The sequence below is a fragment of the Pelophylax lessonae genome (genome assembly GCF_965119305.1).
Source record: "Pelophylax lessonae genome assembly, chromosome: 3".
Lineage (NCBI taxonomy): Eukaryota > Metazoa > Chordata > Amphibia > Anura > Ranidae > Pelophylax > Pelophylax lessonae.
Window position 1 is genome coordinate 574,503,125 of NC_138770.1, and position 19,745 is coordinate 574,522,869.

Consider the following 19,745-nt stretch of genomic DNA (forward strand, 5'->3'; position numbering starts at 1 on the left):
TACAATATTTACAAATTTACACATAGCACTTTACCAGGTGCATTTAGACCAATGCACCCCCCGCCAAACAAAAAATCTGTCAGAAAAAGGTTGAATATCCTAACTAACTATACTACAAATAACATTTGCACATATATACATCAAGGGGACAGTGAATGATCTTTTAAAGTCCCAAAGATCCTCCACAAGCCTGTAATGGAAAAGGTGAGCACATAGCAATTATACGTACTCACAATGAGACTGCCCTCTCTACAGAGGTGACTTTCTCACCTGCAGAATCTCTAACTCTAACATTCCCGTAGAGACTTCTGATGCATCCAGCACGCTTGACTCATCGTTCTGTTGTGCACCTGTAATAGACAAAAACAGAATAATCCTGTCAATCTAACTGACTAACACATCTGTACTGGTTCTATCTGGAAACTACATGACAAGCAAAAGGCATAGCCCCTCTCAGTTACCAGGGCACTGACTCTTTCCTATCCCAGTAAGACCCACAAGTTAGGATGAAGAAGTGCGGAGTCCACCTGAATGGTGTTCACAGTGTCCTTCTCCCTGTAACACTGAGGCAACACATCTTTTCCTGGTGGCAGGCTATTATTGCTGGAGCCTGAGCAAAGCCTGCCTTACTTGTGAGTGTCTGTAAGAACTCTTCAATGGATCCTTCACTCTGGCATTCTTCTCTCTGAGGAGGCAATGAGCCACTACCCTTCTCTCACAGGGTAGCAACTCAGACAAAGTTTCAACATTACTCTGGCCCACTGGCCCAAAAGGATCTTCGCAAAGTGTTCTTTTCTTTGTACCTAATTACCCTGGCCCACTGGCCCAATGGATCTTCACAAAGTGTCCTTTAAACAAAGTATCTTTGCAAAGGGTCATTTCTCAATACTTAGCAACAGTGGTGGCACATAGCCAAAAAGATCTTTACAAAGTGTCCTTCAGCTGGGTGTCTCTGTGAACTAGGGGTTTACCCCTTCAGGTAGCAGCCCCTGGCTTTATCAGGAGAAGTCCTTTGTGGCAAAAGTTCTTTCTCCCAGGTGAAGAAACTGTAGCGGTTTCACTGATTCCCCCATCTTGTTTTGCAAGGATAGAAGGGAAGGGGGATTTGGGAAAAAGGGCTCCCAGCCCTAACAGCAACATGGTACCAAAGAGACTCTTCAGGCATGCTATCCCCTTTGTAACTCAAAACTTTTCAACAGCTACAATAAATTCTCCAGGCTTACTAGCCCCTTTGTAACTCAAACTTTCAGCTGAAGCAAGAACTCGGCACACCTCAGTAGTAATGGTCAGGATAAGGTATGCAGACTATCTTGCCTTCAGGACCCGGTCAATGTAGATGGACCGCTCCAGATTCCAATTTGCCTTTATTGACAGGAAGGTGTCCCATAATTAAGGCTTGGACTGATTCCGAGGTGGCTTGGGGACATACAGGAAGTCCCAAATGCTTCTTCACATCAGGCCTCTCTCTTGCACTCGATTTCCTCCATTATCTCCTGGGGAGCGTATGGATAATCATATCCGTACTCCACGGCCACCTTTCTTTGGAAAAGGCATTGAAAACGTGAGAACCTGGGGAGTTTTTGTCTGTCTCTTCTCCCAGGTGGTGTATAAAGGGTCTCCACTTTCAGGATCAGATTAGAGTAGGCTTCAATCTGGGCCGAGCCTGGGCATAGGTGCGAGGTGAGGATAGATCTGGGACCCTAGTGGCATAGGCCTCACAGAACCCCAAGTTCCTTGCACACCTCATTGGAACAACTGCTGCCTCTGTCTCTTCACTGAGTGAACTGGAACTTGCAGGACTTCTTCTCCCTTCAGTTCCCCAGTCCCACTCAGCCTCTACTTGGGACCCCCAGTTATTGATTTCCTCTTCCAGGGACCCGTAGCGATACTGGGAAACTGGGTGACTCCACATCAATGGCCCCTACATCCCCTTCACTGGACAAACTGGAGGGCTTCAACCTCTGGGCCCATTCGCTCCCCTCTGCCTTTTTAGGAGCCTGACTGCTTGCTGCTGTAACTGCTACCAATGCACCTTACGACCACAGTTCAGCGCTGACAACTTGTGCGCATTGCACCTCTGAGATGTGGGTCTCCCTGGTTTGGCAGATGGTTGTGCAGGTTTGCATCACTGGTCCCGGCCCCAGCGGTACTCTTGGCACTCCCGTCCTTTTCCAAAAGGGATACCCACTATGTGTGTCATCAATTTAGAAGTGGTACCTACTTCCCAGTTCACATACAATCTTCAGGGCTGGCAATCACTCCTTTCTAGCTTCCGCAGCATGTAACCGCAGTGCCCACACTGGCCCCACGCTCGCAGCCGCATGGACACATTCAGGCATCTGCTATATACCAGTCCAAGATGCTCCGTGTTCCCTCTGCTGCACAAGGCCAGACTTTCCTTGGTCATCAATCAGACCCCTGTGTCCAACAGGGTCAGATTCTTTGAATCAGTCTGATCTGCAGGTTCTCCACCAACATGTAGGATAGCCCCTGCACTCCGGCTCACTCCAGCCTCCGCCATCTTGCTCCTCCACACACGTGTCTGCTCCTTCGCTACACCCAACGGTGAAAGTGACGTCTCAGCTCCCTTCCTCCATTCGGATTGGCGGCCCAAAGACGGCGAATATGCCCACGGACCCAGACCAGCTGACTCTCCGGCAGTTGCTCCTCCTGCAAGGCAGATCTCTTAGGTGCGCACTCTCCCACACGGTGCAGTAACCCCTTCGCCGCTGCCATAACACTGCCCAGCCTGCACAAATGGTACTGCATTGTAGCCTGTATTCCCTGCCACAGATACACATACATCTGCTTTTTCTGCCTGTACTTGAGCTCCAGTTGCACTTCTCCATTAACAAGCCAACTGAACTCCCTCACTGCTGTTAGAAATTGTCCTGCTATTACCAGCTGCAGGGCAGACATTTTCTTCCACAGCACATCCTTTCGACACTCCAGCACTTTACTTGAGAAGACATAATGTTTCTTGGGTAATTGTCCAGTCATTGCCGATAGCAACCACTGCTATGACTATAATTTGGAAACACACTTGTACTAATCACTCTAGGAAACCCACTTGCACTGATCACTGTAAAGCAAACATTACTTTCTCCACTGACACTCCAGCACTTTACTTGAGAAGACATAGCATTACTTAGGCAAATACTGCCAGTAGCAACTATGGCAAGTGGTTGCCAGTAGCAACCACTGCTGTAACTCACAGGAAATCCCAGATGATACCCCAAATATAGCACTGTCTCCATAGAGCTTGCTGTGTGATGACTTGTTGGGCCTCCTCCAATTACCTGCAGTCAGTCACTTAGGGATAGTTCAAACATTCATCCTTACTTCCAGTGGCTCGTTACTCAATAAATAGTCCAGGGTTTTGTTTTTTGGCATTTATTGTGGAAATTGGAAGGGAGAAGGGAAAAGTGGGATTCTCCACTTGAACTATTTACAGTTGATAAGGACAACTTTCACTTGGCCTCACCAGGATACTTGTGGAAGCAGTCACACTGCTTTAACCATACTGGCACGTGTATGGAAAGGGTTAAGTCTCCTTGCACTCTCTCCAGCAACAGACTTGGTGAACTACATTATCTTCAGGACACTCTCTAGCATCCCCTTTACTGACACCCATCCACTGACTCTTCTAGCCGATGGGGGAAATTATATCAATGTACAAATACTGTACTGGCGACCCTAGCATAAGGAACAAACTTTTTAGAGAAAGGGCATACAATAAGACACGTAGCCACTCACTAAAACTAGAGAAAAAATGGTTTAACCTTAAAAATACGTAAGGGGTTCTTCACTGTCAGAGCAGTCAGAATGTGGAATTCTCTTCCACAAGCAGTGGTATCAGCAGGGAGCATCGATAGTTTCAAAAAACTTTTAGATGGGCACCTTAAAGACCACAACATACAGGGGTATACAATGTACGGTTAAAAGCAAACACACACACACATCATAGGTTGAACTGGATGGACTGATGTCTTTTTTCAATCTCACAAACTGTGTAACTATGTAAGAGATGGCCCCCCTCAGGACAGGCCCCTTGACACAGATCTGTACTCACTGTATGCAGAATCAGATCCCTTCCAGTGTTTCCCTTCCAGTCAGCTTTGCAGGACCTCTGGGTTCAGTTCCTCTCTAGCTCTTAAGCCCTCAGGTCGACCACCTTAGGCTGCATGGCAACTTCATGGCAGCTTCATGGCAGCTGCCCCCTCCCTCTGGGACTCCGCTCTTCAGCTGAAAGACCCCGAGCACGTGTGCTCTTGGCATTTATACAGTATCCCAGCATGCACCACTACAGTTTCCTCTGCCAATCATCAGGGCTGTACTAAATGCCTGTGCACTCATTTGTCAGGTTTCCTCCCACTGTCCAATATGCCTCCCTATTGGTCCAGTGTGAAACACTTCACACAAACTGAGTTGATCTCACTAGCAGATCCTGCTCTCTTGTAGGCAGAGAACAATATAGATTTACCTGGCAATTCTTCTGGTAAGAAAAAAAGATCCAAAACTATATTCTTTCTCTAGTACTTACTTAGGGTGCTACACCACTATATATAAAGTCTTATTTCAAATAAAAAGCATCTAATACGCAAATTATTACAACATGCATTTTTTAAGAAGAAACACATTTCCTTTACAATAGCTCTGTAGAACTTTCTTTCTCTCCATTGACTTGCAGGGAAATAATGGCATAATTGAATACTTCCTGTCACCGGACATCCCAAATAATTGGTTTATGATTGAAAATGTGAAAGATGGAATGATAATAACTGCTGAAAAACTCGATCCAGGAGAGATTAATATAACAGTGTTTGCCAAAGACAAAGGTTCTCCTTCCCTTAATAGTAGCGCTTCCGTCATTGTAAATGTCAAACAAAAAGATGACCCTTATCCAACATTTAACCCAAATGAATTAAGGTGAGTTTTTTTTTCATTCTGGAGTAATGATTCCTTTTTTTTTTACAGAGATATTTTTGTGTGTTGGAACGTTCTGCTATGGACACAATACCAAAATCAAAACTGAAATTTAAAAAATTCTGATAATGTTATTCATATTAGACAGCTAATGGTAGTTAGGAAAACACATTTGGTGGGAATGGTGCAAAGCTAAGAGATTCTGGACATGTATGTATTCGACAATTTTATAGTGTTTCAAGTTGTTTGGTTAGGAAAAATTCCCTAGAGGCCTTTCCAAATAAAAAAAATACAAAGCTGCTCCAAAAATGAACACTTATGAATACATAAAAAAAAATAAAGAATGTGCCCCCCCCCCCCAAAGAATCTGACACATTGAGCAGATCAGTTTATGACACTGTATTGATCTACGTGGCTTATCTATTTTCAACAATGATCATAAAAAAATTAATAATAATAATAATTGCCAGAAAAGAAACATAGAAAAAATTGTAATGTCCCCTTACACTTGGGGACAGTGGAGAGGCGCCCTCCTACATTAGTGGTCCATTGAAAAGTACCCTTTTACATTACTAGTCAGTGTAGAAGATTGGATGCCATTAGAAATTTGCCACCTAACAATGATGGTTAGTGTAGGTGGGAGATCAAGATCCATCATTGGAACCCTCAGCAACCCTAAAGATATCACAGACCCCTGGTTTAGAAAGGCTGGATTAGACTATAAAAGGAGCATGTAAAAAATATGTGTATAAACCCGCGCTAAATATAATAAATATGTGTCACCTGCAGCTGCTGCTCACAAGGTAAAGGACCAAGAAAATTGTAAGATGTATAAAACAGCGCTACCAGGCATATAAAGTGATCAATATAAATAATAAATATAAAGTGCACTAGTGATCATATCTAAAAATAATTCAGTCACAATATAAATAAATGCAAATGACAGTGTATCAAATAAATTATCAACGTTATACTGTGGAAAATAATAAAATGCACTGTGCTCAGATCAATAAATGTCTAAATTCATCCAATAAAAAATAAAATATAATAATTAATGTTAAAGTGCGCTAAAAATAATAATGCATCCACATTGAATTCATTGTTTAAAAATAATTGTGCAAAAAGTGCGAAATAAGGTGCAGTCCAAAATTAAAATCCTCTTGAAATATACATAAGTGCCGGATAAAGTGCACTGGAAGAATATACGCACACGCAACTTCACAATAATTCTGTTTTTAATCCAAAGCCCACAAATAACCAGTTTTTAGATGTTTTTTAAGTTCTAGTTGAAAATGACTTAGAGAAATTAAAGGCCCACCCATCTAGAAAGAAACAAGATATTGAGAGGGGCCTAAAACAGTTGGAAAAGAAGAAAAATATTGTCATCAGACCAGCGGACAAAGGGGGAGGATTGGTTGTTTTAAACAAGCAGGATTATTTGGATGAACTAGAGAGATTGGTCAATGATACGGACACCTATGAAGAATTGAGGGGCAACCCTAGCAACAAATATAAGGCAAAACTCATCAAATTAATCAAGAGAGCAACTAAAGAGGAGATTCTGAATAAGAAAGAGAGCAGATACTTGGTACCAGATGCACCCAGGATACCAGTGATTTATCAGTTACCGAAAATTCATAAAAATAAGACCAAACCCCCGGGGAGACCAATAATAAGTGGGGTGGACTCCCTGTTCTCCAGAGTTGGTGAATATCTGGATTGTTTCTTCCAACCTCTGGCTCAACAAGGGAAGGCCTACTTGAGGGACAGTAAGCACCTCATGGGAATACTGAATGGTATGGGAACTGAAGAAGAAGATTTACTAGTGAGTATAGATGTGAACTCACTTTATACCAATATACAGCAACACCATGCCTTAGAAGCAGCCAAATGGGCTCTTGACACAACTAAGATCAAGAAGAAACAAAAATAATTCTTATTACAGGCTCTTGATCTGGCAATGAGCCATAACCTTTTTTTGGCACAATAAAACATTTTTTAGGCAGAAAAAGGGAGTGGCTATGGGGGCCAAATATGTTCCATCCATAGCCAACATTTTCATGAGGAAATGGGAAGAAGAAACCATCCTTGCGAATCGACCAGCCCAACTCAAGATATACCACAGGTATATAGATGATATTATTATGGTTTGGAAGGGCTCACAGGATTCTTTTTTACATTTTTTTTACCCTTATTGATGAGAATCAATACGGCATATCATTTTCAGGAAACTGTAGGTATGAGATCTATTAATTTTTTAGATCTGGCAATATTTAAGCATCATGGGATGCTGCGTACCCGTACTCATTTTAAGGATGTGGATAGAAATGGATATATCCCGACGGGTAGCTGCCACCATCCTAAATGGTTGAGCTCTGTCCCTAAGAGCCAGTTACTAAGAGTAAGAAGAAACTGCGACCTAGATGAAGATTTCAACCAACAAGCTGATATGCTGATTGAACGGTTTAAAGAGAAGGGATATAAATCCAAGGAACTTACCAATACCAAAGAAGTTATAAGAAAAATGGATAGAAAAAAATCTGCTCAAGGATAAAGAAAGAAATCCCAATACTCCGAATGATTATGGCCTGGCCTTCATGACAGGTTTCACGAGACAATACAAAAAACTGGAACAAATAATAAGAAAGCATTGGCCATTACTTTTAAAAGATGATATTTTAAAGACTTTTTTACCTATGAAACCTAAGTTCATCTATACCAAACCTAAAACGCTAAGATTAAGACTGGCGCATAACGTAGTGAATCCCCCGGTCAAAACATGTACTTTTTTTAGATCAGACTGTTTTTTTTAGCTGTGGAAAATGCATGATGTGTAAAACCTCAAAGCACCGTAAGAGGAAAATCACAGATTTTAAGTCACATGTAAATGGTAAACAATATACCATTAACAAATTTATCACTTGTGCATCTACCCATGTCACTTATTTATTGGCATGTCCATGTGGACTCCAATACGTGGGTAGAACCACCAGGGAACTAAGAATTAGACTGCGTGAACACATCACCAATATCAAGAAAGGGTTTCGCTACCACAGCTTATCCAATCATTTTAGATTGGTTCATGATCGTGACCCTAGTAGTCTTACCTTTTGCGGTATAGACAGGGTGGAGGCCCACTGGAGGGGAGGTAACCTAAAGAAAGCTATCTCACAAAATGAGACTCAGTGGATACACCGGTTAGGGACCCTCCAACCCCGGGGGCTTAACATTGAGCTGGATCTCAATTGTTTTCTTTCCAACTGGTAATTAGGAATTTCTCGAGGTTGTGGATATTTTTAACATCTTTCTTTTTATTTATTATATATATTTTTATTCTTATTATTTTTATTATTTTATTTTTTTTATTTTTTTTATTTCTATTTTTATTTATTTTTTTATTTTTATTTTTATTTTTTTTCATTTTTATTTTTATTTTATTTTATTTTTAATTTTATTCTTATTCTTATTTCTATTTTATTTATTATTATTATTTTTATTTAATTATTTTTTAATAAATATTTTTATATTTTACAGTAGATTAATATTTTTTCTAGCTTTTTCGATTACGTATAGTGATTTGTCCAAACATGGTTTTAAATATATAATTTACTCTTAAAAATATTTAAATAATACATTTTAATAAACTTTTTTAAATTGTTTTATGCACTATAAATTGTTTTATGCACTATGTATTGTGATTAGGAAGTGAGGTGGTGTTTTTTAGTATATGTTCTAATAGTAAAAAATAGGGAAAAATCCACTGGTCCTAGACCCCAGTAGGATTGAAAAAATATATTGGGACTATCACGGATCTGAAATCATTAGTAAGGAGGTAAGCCACAAGGCAAAACTAGAAATGTAAAAAGGAGTTTATTAAATACATAAAAAACACTTAGCAGCACTAATAAGCAGCATAAACATAGTGGCATATAAGTAGTAATATAATCTCGCAAAGGTGAGCAATATAGTTGGAGTTGCCGATTCGATGCATTTCGCAAGACTCATTCATTCTTCATCAGGAATATGGGCAACTTTGTTCACCTAGATAAAGGCTGTGTAGAAAAAGAAATGTATAACGCCATAATTCATCACAGAAACGAAAAAACAAAAGAAAGAGAAAGAAAAAATTCCATATAATACTATGCACATCGAGTGTCTTCTACAGCAAAAAGCGTATATATACACGTGCTTACCAAACTTCATGATTGTGATCAATTAGGTACTGTTTTTATTCTCATTAGCTCAACCATAGATACCGCCTATACCGACACCCGACACCTCGCGACCAAAAAATCCTAAGGGGGCCATTATGGTCCTCCCCAGGGAATGGTCATTTTATGTAGGTTGGACCAAACTCAAGAAGGACCCCACCACAACGGGCAATAGGTGGATAAATGGTTCTGTATGGGGAATTAGAAAATTCAAGCATAAGCATAGCGGAAAAAATATAAAAGGAAAATAGTGATAATTCTTAGGATAGTGCCTTTGTTATATTAACTAGACTTTAACAGGGTTTATACCCTATATTGTTTAATTATGCGTCAGACATGAGCTCTAATTGATATAATATCCTCATATCTTGATACTGGCCTGCTATAGTTGGATAGACACACCAATAGGAAAGAGAGTGGCCTGGATTAGTAGTGCTAGATAATTGACTAAAGTTCCCAACTTGCACATAAAATACAAAATATGTATAAAAAATGTATATAACCAAAAATGTACTTTTTCAACCTAAGGGAGTAGGGGTTTTTCATATACCACTCAAGAGAGGAAGATATGTTGAACAAAAGAATCAAACAGTTTCCTATATTGCCTTGAGGGTGTTTTGGTATTTTAAGCAGGACAGTAGGATAATGCTGATTAAGATGCTAGGTAAGGCACACCATAACAAAGAACCAGAAGAATAAGGAAAGATTTGCCAATTCCAAAGTATGTAAAAGGTCATGCTGATGCTTACCACCAATTCAGTGTCCACACACACCAAGAGTCGGGAGGAACCGCTGCCGGCGTCCTCGCCGCTCTCCCGGTTTTAGAATGGTCCCACCGGAAGTGACGCGCCACCCTCTGACGTCACTTCCGGTGTGGGCGCACAAGCAGAGTACGGCGGCCGCAAGTGATCAAAGGACCGCCTCGCGGCGACGCACTGTTCCGACATAGAATCGGAAGAGATGGAACCCATAGGGGTTCACATCTCTGCTTTGCGCCCGAACCCACATCTAGGGGGGTCAAAGGTAGCGGACAAAGCGGCAACCCTAAACGAAGCCAATGAGAAGAACAAGAAAAAGGAACTTGACATACAAAATTAACAATTTGAAAAAGAATGCATACATTAGAGGTACAGCAATCAAAGGTTTGTAATACATACAACAATCAAAGATTTGTAATATATACATAAAAAGTTGTATGAAGAATACTATATTAGGATTTACATACCAAAAAAGATCCCAACCATATCCCAAAATGAAAAAAAAAAAAAAGGGAAAAAGGGGGGGGGGGAATAAGGGAAAAGGGGACAGGAACAAACAGGGGAGCCCAAGGAGCCCTGAATTTAACAATACAGTTCCAGAGCCAATACTCCACCCATTGCATGGGCTAGAGTATATCATAGAGGAAAGGCTTGTAGGAAACTGCCGTGTTGTAAATTATAGATCCACCTAGCCTCTTTCTGTAAGATTCTGTTGTCGAAGTCACCCCCCCCCCCCCCCGAGGATTGTATATGTTCTAATCTCCATATTAAAAATCTATTATGCCATATAGAATACCCAATGATTCGTTTTGGAATGAATCAAGGGATTATGTAAATTCACTCCTGATCGCTATGGGGACACCCATTGTGCAATTATATTAACAGGAAGTGATGACAAGATGTATTGGCACCCACCCCGCTCCTTTGATTGGCTATATGCATTGTCAGTCTGCTATAAATAAGTTTTGCCATGCACAGGAAGTGATGTTTTTGATAACGCCCATTGTAGGCTGGCAAAACGCGTTAACGCACTTCCTGGCAGGCTATCATCACACAACGTCACTTCCTAAAACCACAGTGGAACTCACGCCGGCAGCGTACCTGGAAGTGGAACGGTTTGCTGTGACTACTGTTTGTGATACAACGCTGATACTTGATATACCTTTGTGAGTAGTTTTTTACATATTTTAACATAATAAATACCATACGGGCTTCACTATTTGGCTCCTTCCCTCTTTCTTTTGAGCACCTGAGCAAGGAGATACTATAGAGGAGGCTGGAGGTGTCTTGGAGACTTTGCATATCCATCCATCCTTACTGGTTGCCCTGTGATAATCACTGCAGATTTGAGGCTGTATTACATTTTAAGTCTGGTGAGTGCATCCCCAAAAGGGGTTTTCTTTGAAGGCACTTCGGCACTTGTGTGGAGCACTACAAGCACTTTATCCAGCACATATGTATATTTCAAGAGGATTTTAATTTTGGACTGCACGTTATTTAGCACTTTTTGCACAATTATTTTTGCACAATTAATGCAATGTGGATGCATTATTATTTTTAGCGCACTTTAACATTAATTATTATATTTTATTTTTTATCGGATGAATTTGGACATTTATTGATCTGAGCATAGTGCATTTTATTATTTTCCACAGTATAACGTTGATAATTTATTTGATGCACTGTCGTTTGCATTTATTTATATTGTGATCAGAGTTGTATAAAGTACTCGAAACCCATACTTGAGTAAAAGTACAAGTGCTCGATCAAAAAGTGACTTGAGTAGAAGTGGAAGTACTCGATCAAAAAGTGACTTGAGTAGAAGTACTAAAGTATTCAACATTTTTTGTACTTAAGTATTGCAAGTAGTTTTTTTAAAAAATTTGCTACTCAAGTACTGAAAGTAAAAGTACCAGTAGTTTTGAAAAAAAAAATGCTACTCAAGTACTGAAAGTAAAAGTACAAGTACTGTGTTATGTAGTTATTAAAGAAAGAAGTCAAAAGTTTGAACATCATATTGTTTTTTATTATTTCAAATGCAGCTTTTATTTATGCATATAGTAGCATTTATTTTTGTATGCGCTGATAATACACGTTTTGAGCTTCATGAAACCTGTCATCTACTGTTCTGGCAGTGGTAATTTTTATAATAGTAACGAGTAACTATGCAGCACAAAAAAAAAATATAGGAGTAGAAGTATTGAAATCATCGCAAAAATTTAGTGAAGTAAAAGTGGAAGTAGGAGAAAAAATTATACTCTAGGAAAGTACAGATACCGCCTTTCGGTACTTAAGTACAGTAGTGAAGTAGTTCTACTTAGTTACTATACATCTCTGATTGTGACTGAATTATTTTTAGACGTTGTCACTAGTGCACTTTATATTTATTATTTATATTGATCACTTTATATGCCTGGTAGCGCTGTTTTATACATCTTATAAAAGGAGCATGTTTAAACATACTGTTTGGAATGGTTAACATAAAATGCCATAGGCATTTCCCAATCTATAGCACTATAGATTACTGTATATTTCCCACACACATATTCAAATTTTTCCAAATGCTACACTTATAGTATAAATAAGATTGGAAGTGATTTCTGTATCTGTTTTGCTTTTAGCACCGATCTGAAGAAAAATGAAATCAGTAGTTCCCCCATTTACACATTTTCTGCTAAGAATAAATCAGGGCATAATATCACTTACAGTATTGTTGATGGTAATGAAGGTGGTGAGTATGGGCTTATGACAATTTTTATAGCTATATAAAAAATATTTTTTACAATAGATTGTACAAATGATTTTAAAATAAGGAAAATGTCAGAGGGGTGGATCTACTAAAGTCAAATAGCTGTTCACTTTGCAAGGAAAATGTCCCTTTTAAAAGAGAATTTTACCTTAGCCTGGTAAATGAGGTGAAACTCTGCTGACTTCCATCATCAAATCATGTGCAAGCAAAATTCAGTCTAACTTTCCTTGCATGTGGCTGGGTATCCTTTGAAAAGTGAATCATCACCACATTCACTAAGCTAAGAGAACATTTCCTTGCAAAGTGAACAGCCTATTTGCCTTTAGTAAATCAACCTCATAGTGTCCTTACTGACTGTTGTCATCAGAAAAACACAGGGGTGTACATAAAAATAATGTAAATGTTAATGTTCATCAACCACAGGCACCATGGCATCCACTGTGTTTGAATTTCGTTAAGAAGGCAATTTAGAGGGTAGTAATTCATATGCATGCTGTATAAGGTCATGAAAAATAGAAATAATACTAAATTCTAATGATGGCTTTTTTCCCCACCAAACCCATAGGAAATCTAGGCCTTTTATTGAGAGCAATTAAAAAACTTTGAGGGGCTTTTTTTTTAAACTGGAGCAGCTAAGCATAGCAATCAATCAGCTTCTTTCCTGACAGACTCCATGGCAGCATACGTTTGGGTAGGCCCCGCCTCCTCTCCTACCTCATAGGACCCCACTCCCATAAATCTTTGCTCCCTTTCAGCATCAGTGTTCTTTTTTCGTCCTCCTCATACATACGGTGTTATGTTCCTACTATTCCAGTCCTATACTTTGGAGCAGAAGGGGTCGTAGAGTCTCCGCTAAGCCCTGGCTATTAGCAGGGTATGGAGGGGGCAATGGAAGAAACCCCCTTGCAGGAGCCTGGGGGTCTGGCCGAGAGAGCCCTGCTGCCGCGGGTGGCCTTAATTTGCCCGAAGATATGGACCGGTGGTGTGCCTCTGGGACTCTTCTCTGCTCTGGGCAGGGTGGTAAGCCCTGTTATGGGACCTCTTTTTACTTCATTTTTACTTTTGTCAGTGTCTTAGGTACTTACTGTGGCTTGGTTGAGTGTGGGTTCTGTAGCTGAGTGTCACTTCACAGCGTTTTGCCCCTGTTATCGGTGCCCGGCGGCTCCCGGTCTTGCCGTGGCCGCAATTGCGGCAGCCGCTTCCGGGTTGCGCGGCGCTTCTGCGCATGCGCGGTAGTCGTCGGGCACAGGATTCGGTGCGCATGCGCGGGGATGACGCGTGACGTCACTCGCGCATGCGCGGTAACGTCTGGCGGCCGCAAGGCGCCATATTTAAAAGCCTGTGTTTGTCAGAGCTGGTGGGAAGGTCGGCAGCGTTGATACAGCCTCCCCCAGACTCTGACTAGTGCTGATTCAGGTAAGATTCACATTTTTAAAGGATCTTTCGGCAGTTCTCTCTTTCCTTTAGTATTTTTGGTACAGTGTGTCTTTTGTATCTCGCTGTAGGAAGAGTGTGTTTGCCCTCTATTGTTGTGACATGGACGCTTCTCCGCCCCCTAGTGGCCAGCCCGCTCATACCAGGTATGTGCTGGGCATTTAAGGGGGGGGAGGAATCTCTCGGTGTTTCTCTTATATACCTCTGCATGTTTCTATCTCTAGCTCTTCTAGGTCTGATCAGCAGCCTAAAGAACGCAGAGATGATAGACGTTCAAAGTCGCATCACCGGCACTCCTCATCCAGGTCCAGACGCAATTCCCCCCATAGTAGGGGACGTGATGGCGAAACTTCTGGTTCAACACATCATGGCCGTTCTGATCGCCCACACGGGAAGAAATGCTGGGGATGTGGTACCATAGTAACAGATGGTTCCTCTCTGTGTAAACCCTGTTATGCCCAAGCTACGGGTGAAAGGGAGAAGTCGGACCATCATATTGAGGAAGTGGTACGCAGAGTCCTCAAAGACTCTCTGGCTGAGTTACAAAAGCCAAGTACTTCCGCAGGGCCATCCCGCTCTCCGGAAAGAGATCTTCTGGTTCAGGATCCTTTTGAGTCCTCTCAGCCCAGCCATCCTTCTATCCTTCCGTCAGAGTCCGAATCTGATTCAGATGACTCCGGTTCAGGATTTGAGTTCAGCCATGTCTCCCCTCTGGTGAAGGCGGTGAGAGAAGCCCTTGAATGGGAAGATCCAGCTGTCTCCTCCCCAAAACAACGAAAATATTTCAAGCAGCTATGCAAAGAGCGCTTGGACTTTCCATTCCTAGGGGAGCTGGGAGATATAATTACAGAGGAGTGGAGCAAAGTGGAAAGGAAAAATTCTCTGACCACAAAAATGGCAAAGCTGTATCCATTTAAACAGGAAAAGGTGAAGTACCTGGAATCTTCCCCAAGTGTGGATGCAGCCGTGATGCGTTTGGTCAAACATGTCACCCTTCCAATGGAGGATACAGCCTCTTTTAGGGATCCGTTGGATAGGAGGATCGACGCTGACCTTAAAAGAGCATATCTTTCGGCCGGCATGGCCTGTAAGCCAGCCTTGGCTTTGGCTACAATTTCAAAGGCCATGGAAGTCTGGATTAATGCCCTCGAGGGCACTCTTGGAGGAGTTTCGGAAGAAGTGCTCCAGGGCTCCCCAATCCAGGAGCTGAAGATGGCTGCGGGTTTTCTGGGGGAGGCGTCTCTAGACACCATTCGCCTTTTGGCTCGAGTTATGCTGGCTTCGGTTACGGCTAAACGCGCCCTTTGGCTTAGGCCTTGGGTTGCTGATGCTGCTTCCAAACAGGCGTGGTGCCGAATTCCCTTTGAGGGTTCTTCCCTCTTTGGGAACAAATTGGATGCAGCCATAACTCGGGCCACGGGTGGAAAATCTGGGTTCCTCCCTCAGGATAAACGCCCAGGCGCTCAGAAGCGCTCTTTCCCGAGAAGACAAACTACCAATCGTGCCAGGGAAGCACGCAGCTACAGACCAGGCAAGTCTTACGGAAGAGGTTGGAAGTCAAGGCAATCCACCTTCCAGAAAGGCCCTAAAGGCTCTTCGTCTGGTGACCGGGAGGCCACCAAATCCTTTTGAGGTTGGGCCCGTCCAGGCCTTCCCGGTAGGGGCCAGGTTGCTCCAATTTCGGGATGTCTGGGCGGCCTCGATCCAGGATCCCTGGGTGTTAAACATCGTGTCCCAGGGACATTCGTGGGCGTTCGACAACGTTCCCAAACCCAGGTTTGTCGCAACCTCACTTCCTCTTTCGGCAGAAAAAAAAGAAAATTCTTCTCGCCTACGTGGACTCCTTACTGGTTCAGCGAGCTATTGTGCCAGTTCCCGAGGCAGAACGAGGGTTGGGAATCTATTCACCTCTGTTTCTCGTTCAGAAGAAGAACGGCACCTGGCGTCCGGTAATAGACCTCACATATCTCAACAGGTCTATCCGTCAAGAGAGGTTCAAGATGGAGTCCCTAGTCACCATTCAACATTCGATCCTTCCAGGAGATTGGTTGGCATCGATTGATCTAAAAGACGCATACTTCCACGTTCCTGTGGCAAAAGAGTACCATCAGTTTCTCCGGTTTGCTGTAGGTCATGCCCACATGCAATTTACGTGTCTTCCCTTCGGGCTCTCAACTTCGCCTCGCACGTTCTCCAAGACCTTGCTGGCAGTTGTGGCTCTCATCAGGACCAGAGGCATCAGATTGCATCATTATCTGGACGATCTTCTCCTTCTGTCCCAGGACAGACATCAGTTACTCTTACATCTGGAGCAAGTGACATCGACTCTTCAGGAATTCGGTTGGATTCTGAATCTAGAGAAGAGCCATCTGGTGCCTACGCAGTCACTGGTGTTTCTCGGGGCACTGTTCAACACGGTGAAGTGCACCATTTCCCTGCCAGAAGAGAAAATTCCTGTAATTCAGAGCAGGGTGTCTCACGCTCTCGCTGCCTCTCGTCTCACTGCTCGCCAGTGTTTAAAGGTAGTAGGGACGCTTGTAGCCGCCTCGCCTATGGTGAAGTGGGCTATGTGGAAGCTGAGACCCTTCCAGAAGGGGTTTCTCCAACAGTGGACGACGGAGAATTTGTCACAGGTTATTCACTTGACTCCATTCATGAAGGGATGCCTTCCCTGGTGGTTACGCCGTACAAATCTGACCAACTGCCACTCAATCGCTCCGATTTCCTGGGTAACGATAACCTCCGATGCCAGCAATACCGGTTGGGGAGCCCACTGTCTGACCGAAGTGGCACAAGGCAGATGGAACTTCCCAGGTCACGGAGTAGTGTCCAACGTTTTAGAACTTCGAGCCGCCCTCAAAGCACTCCAGGCTTTTCACCATCTAACACAGGGGGCTTCAGTGCTGTTAAGGATGGACAACACCACGGCAGTGGCTTATGTCAAGAGGCAGGGAGGGACACGCAGTATGTCTCTCCTCCAAGAAACAGAACCGATCATGACATGGGCTCAGCATCATCTGGCCAATCTCTCAGCGGTCTTTGTCCCGGGAGTGTTGAATGTGGAGGCAGACTTCCTATCTCGTTTCCAACTAGACAACAACGAGTGGTCCCTCCACCAAGAGGTGTTCAACTGGGTGTTATCTCTGGGGATTTCACCCGAAGTGGATCTGTTTGCGAGTCCACGCAACAGGAAACTTCGGAAGTACTACACGAGATTCAGAGATCCTCAAGCTTTCGGAGTGGATGCCCTCACGGACAGGTGGGACTTCCAGTCTGCTTATGCCTTTCCACCAGTGCCAATAGTACTCCAATTCCTGCGGAGACTGAAGATGGAGGAAGTAGAGATCGTGGCAATAATTCCCTTCTGGCCCAACAGGCCATGGTTTCCCCTGCTGTCCCTTCTGAGCTTCAGGGATCCAATCCCTCTACCTCTCAGGTCGGACCTTCTGTCTCAGGGTCCTACTCTACACCCTTGCCCTGCACGGCTGCACCTCAGGGCTTGGTTTTTGAGAGGGGGAGGTTGGAAGCTCTCGGATGTCCAGAGGAGGTGATTCCGACTCTCATGAGTTCAAGAAGGCCCAGCACCAACAGGGTATATGAAAGGATATGGGCCAGGTTCATGAGTCATCAGGCCCAGGGGTCAGGTCCAGTAGGTACGCCTACTGTTCAGCAGATTTTAAGTTTTTTGCAGTCTGGTCTGGATCTGCCCCTCTCGGTTAGTTCTCTCCGGGTGCAAGTATCCGCCATTTCAGCCTTTACCGGAATTCAGTGGGCAAGCCATCATCTGATCCAGCAATTTTTTAAGGGAGCAGTCAGGCTTAGGCCTCAGAGAAGGCCAAGATTCCCAAAATGGGATCTTCCTTTAGTTTTGGACTTTTTTTCTTCAAAGGATGTTGCTTCCATGTCTGTCAAGGAACTTACGTTGAAAACAGCATTTTTGGTGGCTATTTCCTCTGCTAAGAGGGTCTCCGAGATACACAATCTGGGTCACAAAGAACCTTTTTTGACCTTTTTTCAAGACAGGGTGGTCCTTATCCCCATGCTAGGGTCAAATCCAAAAGTGACCTCTGTCTTCCACGAAAATGCTGAGATAGTTCTTCCCACCTTCAGAACTGATGAGAATTCTTCAGTCCATCCTCTAGACGTGGGCAACACTCTAAGTCAATATTTGGAGGCCACATCCTCCTTCCGCCAATCGGACTTCCTTTTCGTTCTGCTACATGGCAAAAAGAAAGGAATGCGGGCATCTTCCAGAGCAGTGGCTGCGTGGATCGTTCAGGCTATCCAATGGGCGTATAGAGCAAAGGGCTTGGCTCCTCCAGAGGCGATTACAGCTCACTCTACAAGAAGTGTCGCTACGTCTTGGGCAGCTTCCAAGCACGTCGCACCTGACGTGATCTGCAAGGCAGCAGCTTGGTCATCTGTTAATACTTTTCTTTCCCATTATTGTTTTGAACCTGCTGCTTTGTCTTCCGTTAATTTTGGCGTTCAAGTCTTGTCAGTTGACAGTGCCAATTAAAGTTTTCTTTGTTCAGCATCTTCCCACCCGGGAGTGTATAGCGAGTTATTTCCCAAACGTATGCTGCCATGGAGTCTGTCAGGAAAACGGAAAATTGATATCAAATACTTACCGTAATTTTCCTTTCCTGATGGACTCCATGGCAGCAGGAGTCCCCTCCCAATTCCTGAGTAGGCTAGTTACAGAACACTGATGCTGAAAGGGAGCAAAGATTTATGGGAGTGGGGTCCTATGAGGTAGGAGAGGAGGCGGGGCCTACCCAAACGTATGCTGCCATGGAGTCCATCAGGAAAGGAAAATTACGGTAAGTATTTGATATCAATTTTCCGTTTTCTTCAGCTTGTCCAGTTAAGCTTAGAAAATGAAAGATTGAAGTTCATTAGTTGTCATGCACAACTGCTTCAGATTCTAGTTGCTGTAGTTTTAATAAATTCCTCCTTTTGAGTACAAGCAGGCAGTACTGCCAATTCTGGAAGATTCCACAATATTTGATGGCATCTTTTTTGGACACTTGAGTAACTATGGCCTGCTTAATCTAAAGAGTCATAGTTTCAACAAAATGAATTTGCAGATAAAAATAAATGTTCTTGATTTTTGGGAGGCAGGGAGAATGTCATGTTTTCCAGCACCCTGGAATTACTAAGTCTTTCCACCAGAATCTGTATGCTTATTCTGTCTGCTATAAAACAAACCTATTGGTTTGCCAATGGGCATAGTATTGGTTACTCTAATGCCCAGCTCCAGCCAAAAATTAGCATTTTAAAACCTAAATTGTTAGTTTTATGCAATTCTAGAGTAATAACTCGTATATAAAAACAGAGGTATTTTTGTTATTCAGAAAATGTGATTTGCGCATAGTGTATGCTAGGATGCAGAACTTTAAGCGTTTGAATACAAAAACTATATTAACTATTGGATAAATAGGTGTGCTTCCAAATAAAATTCTTAAATATTTTATCCTAAACCTTTAAGTACAAATGCAGTTACAAGCATGAAACAATAATCTCAACAAATTTACAGGATCTCACAAAAGTGAGTACATCCCCCACATTTTTGTAAATATTTTATTATATCTTTTCATGTGACAACACTGAAGAAACAGGGCCGGACTGGGAATAAAATTCAGCCCTGGAAATAATTGTATACCA

At 42.6% G+C, this 19,745-nt stretch overlaps 1 protein-coding gene across 24 annotated transcripts in view; it reads left to right on the forward strand.

Moving 5' to 3' along the window:
• Positions 1 to 19,745, forward strand: part of LOC309549166 (protocadherin Fat 4-like) — a 292,459-nt gene that overhangs the window by 122,481 nt on the left and 150,233 nt on the right. For all 24 annotated transcript variants that reach the window (XM_082249240.1, XM_082249258.1, XM_082249262.1 and 21 more), the window contains exons 28-29: positions 4,691 to 4,929; positions 12,517 to 12,626. In XM_082249240.1, the coding sequence (XP_082105366.1) occupies positions 4,691 to 4,929; positions 12,517 to 12,626 (349 nt within the window). The remainder of the gene's footprint in view (positions 1 to 4,690; positions 4,930 to 12,516; positions 12,627 to 19,745) is intronic.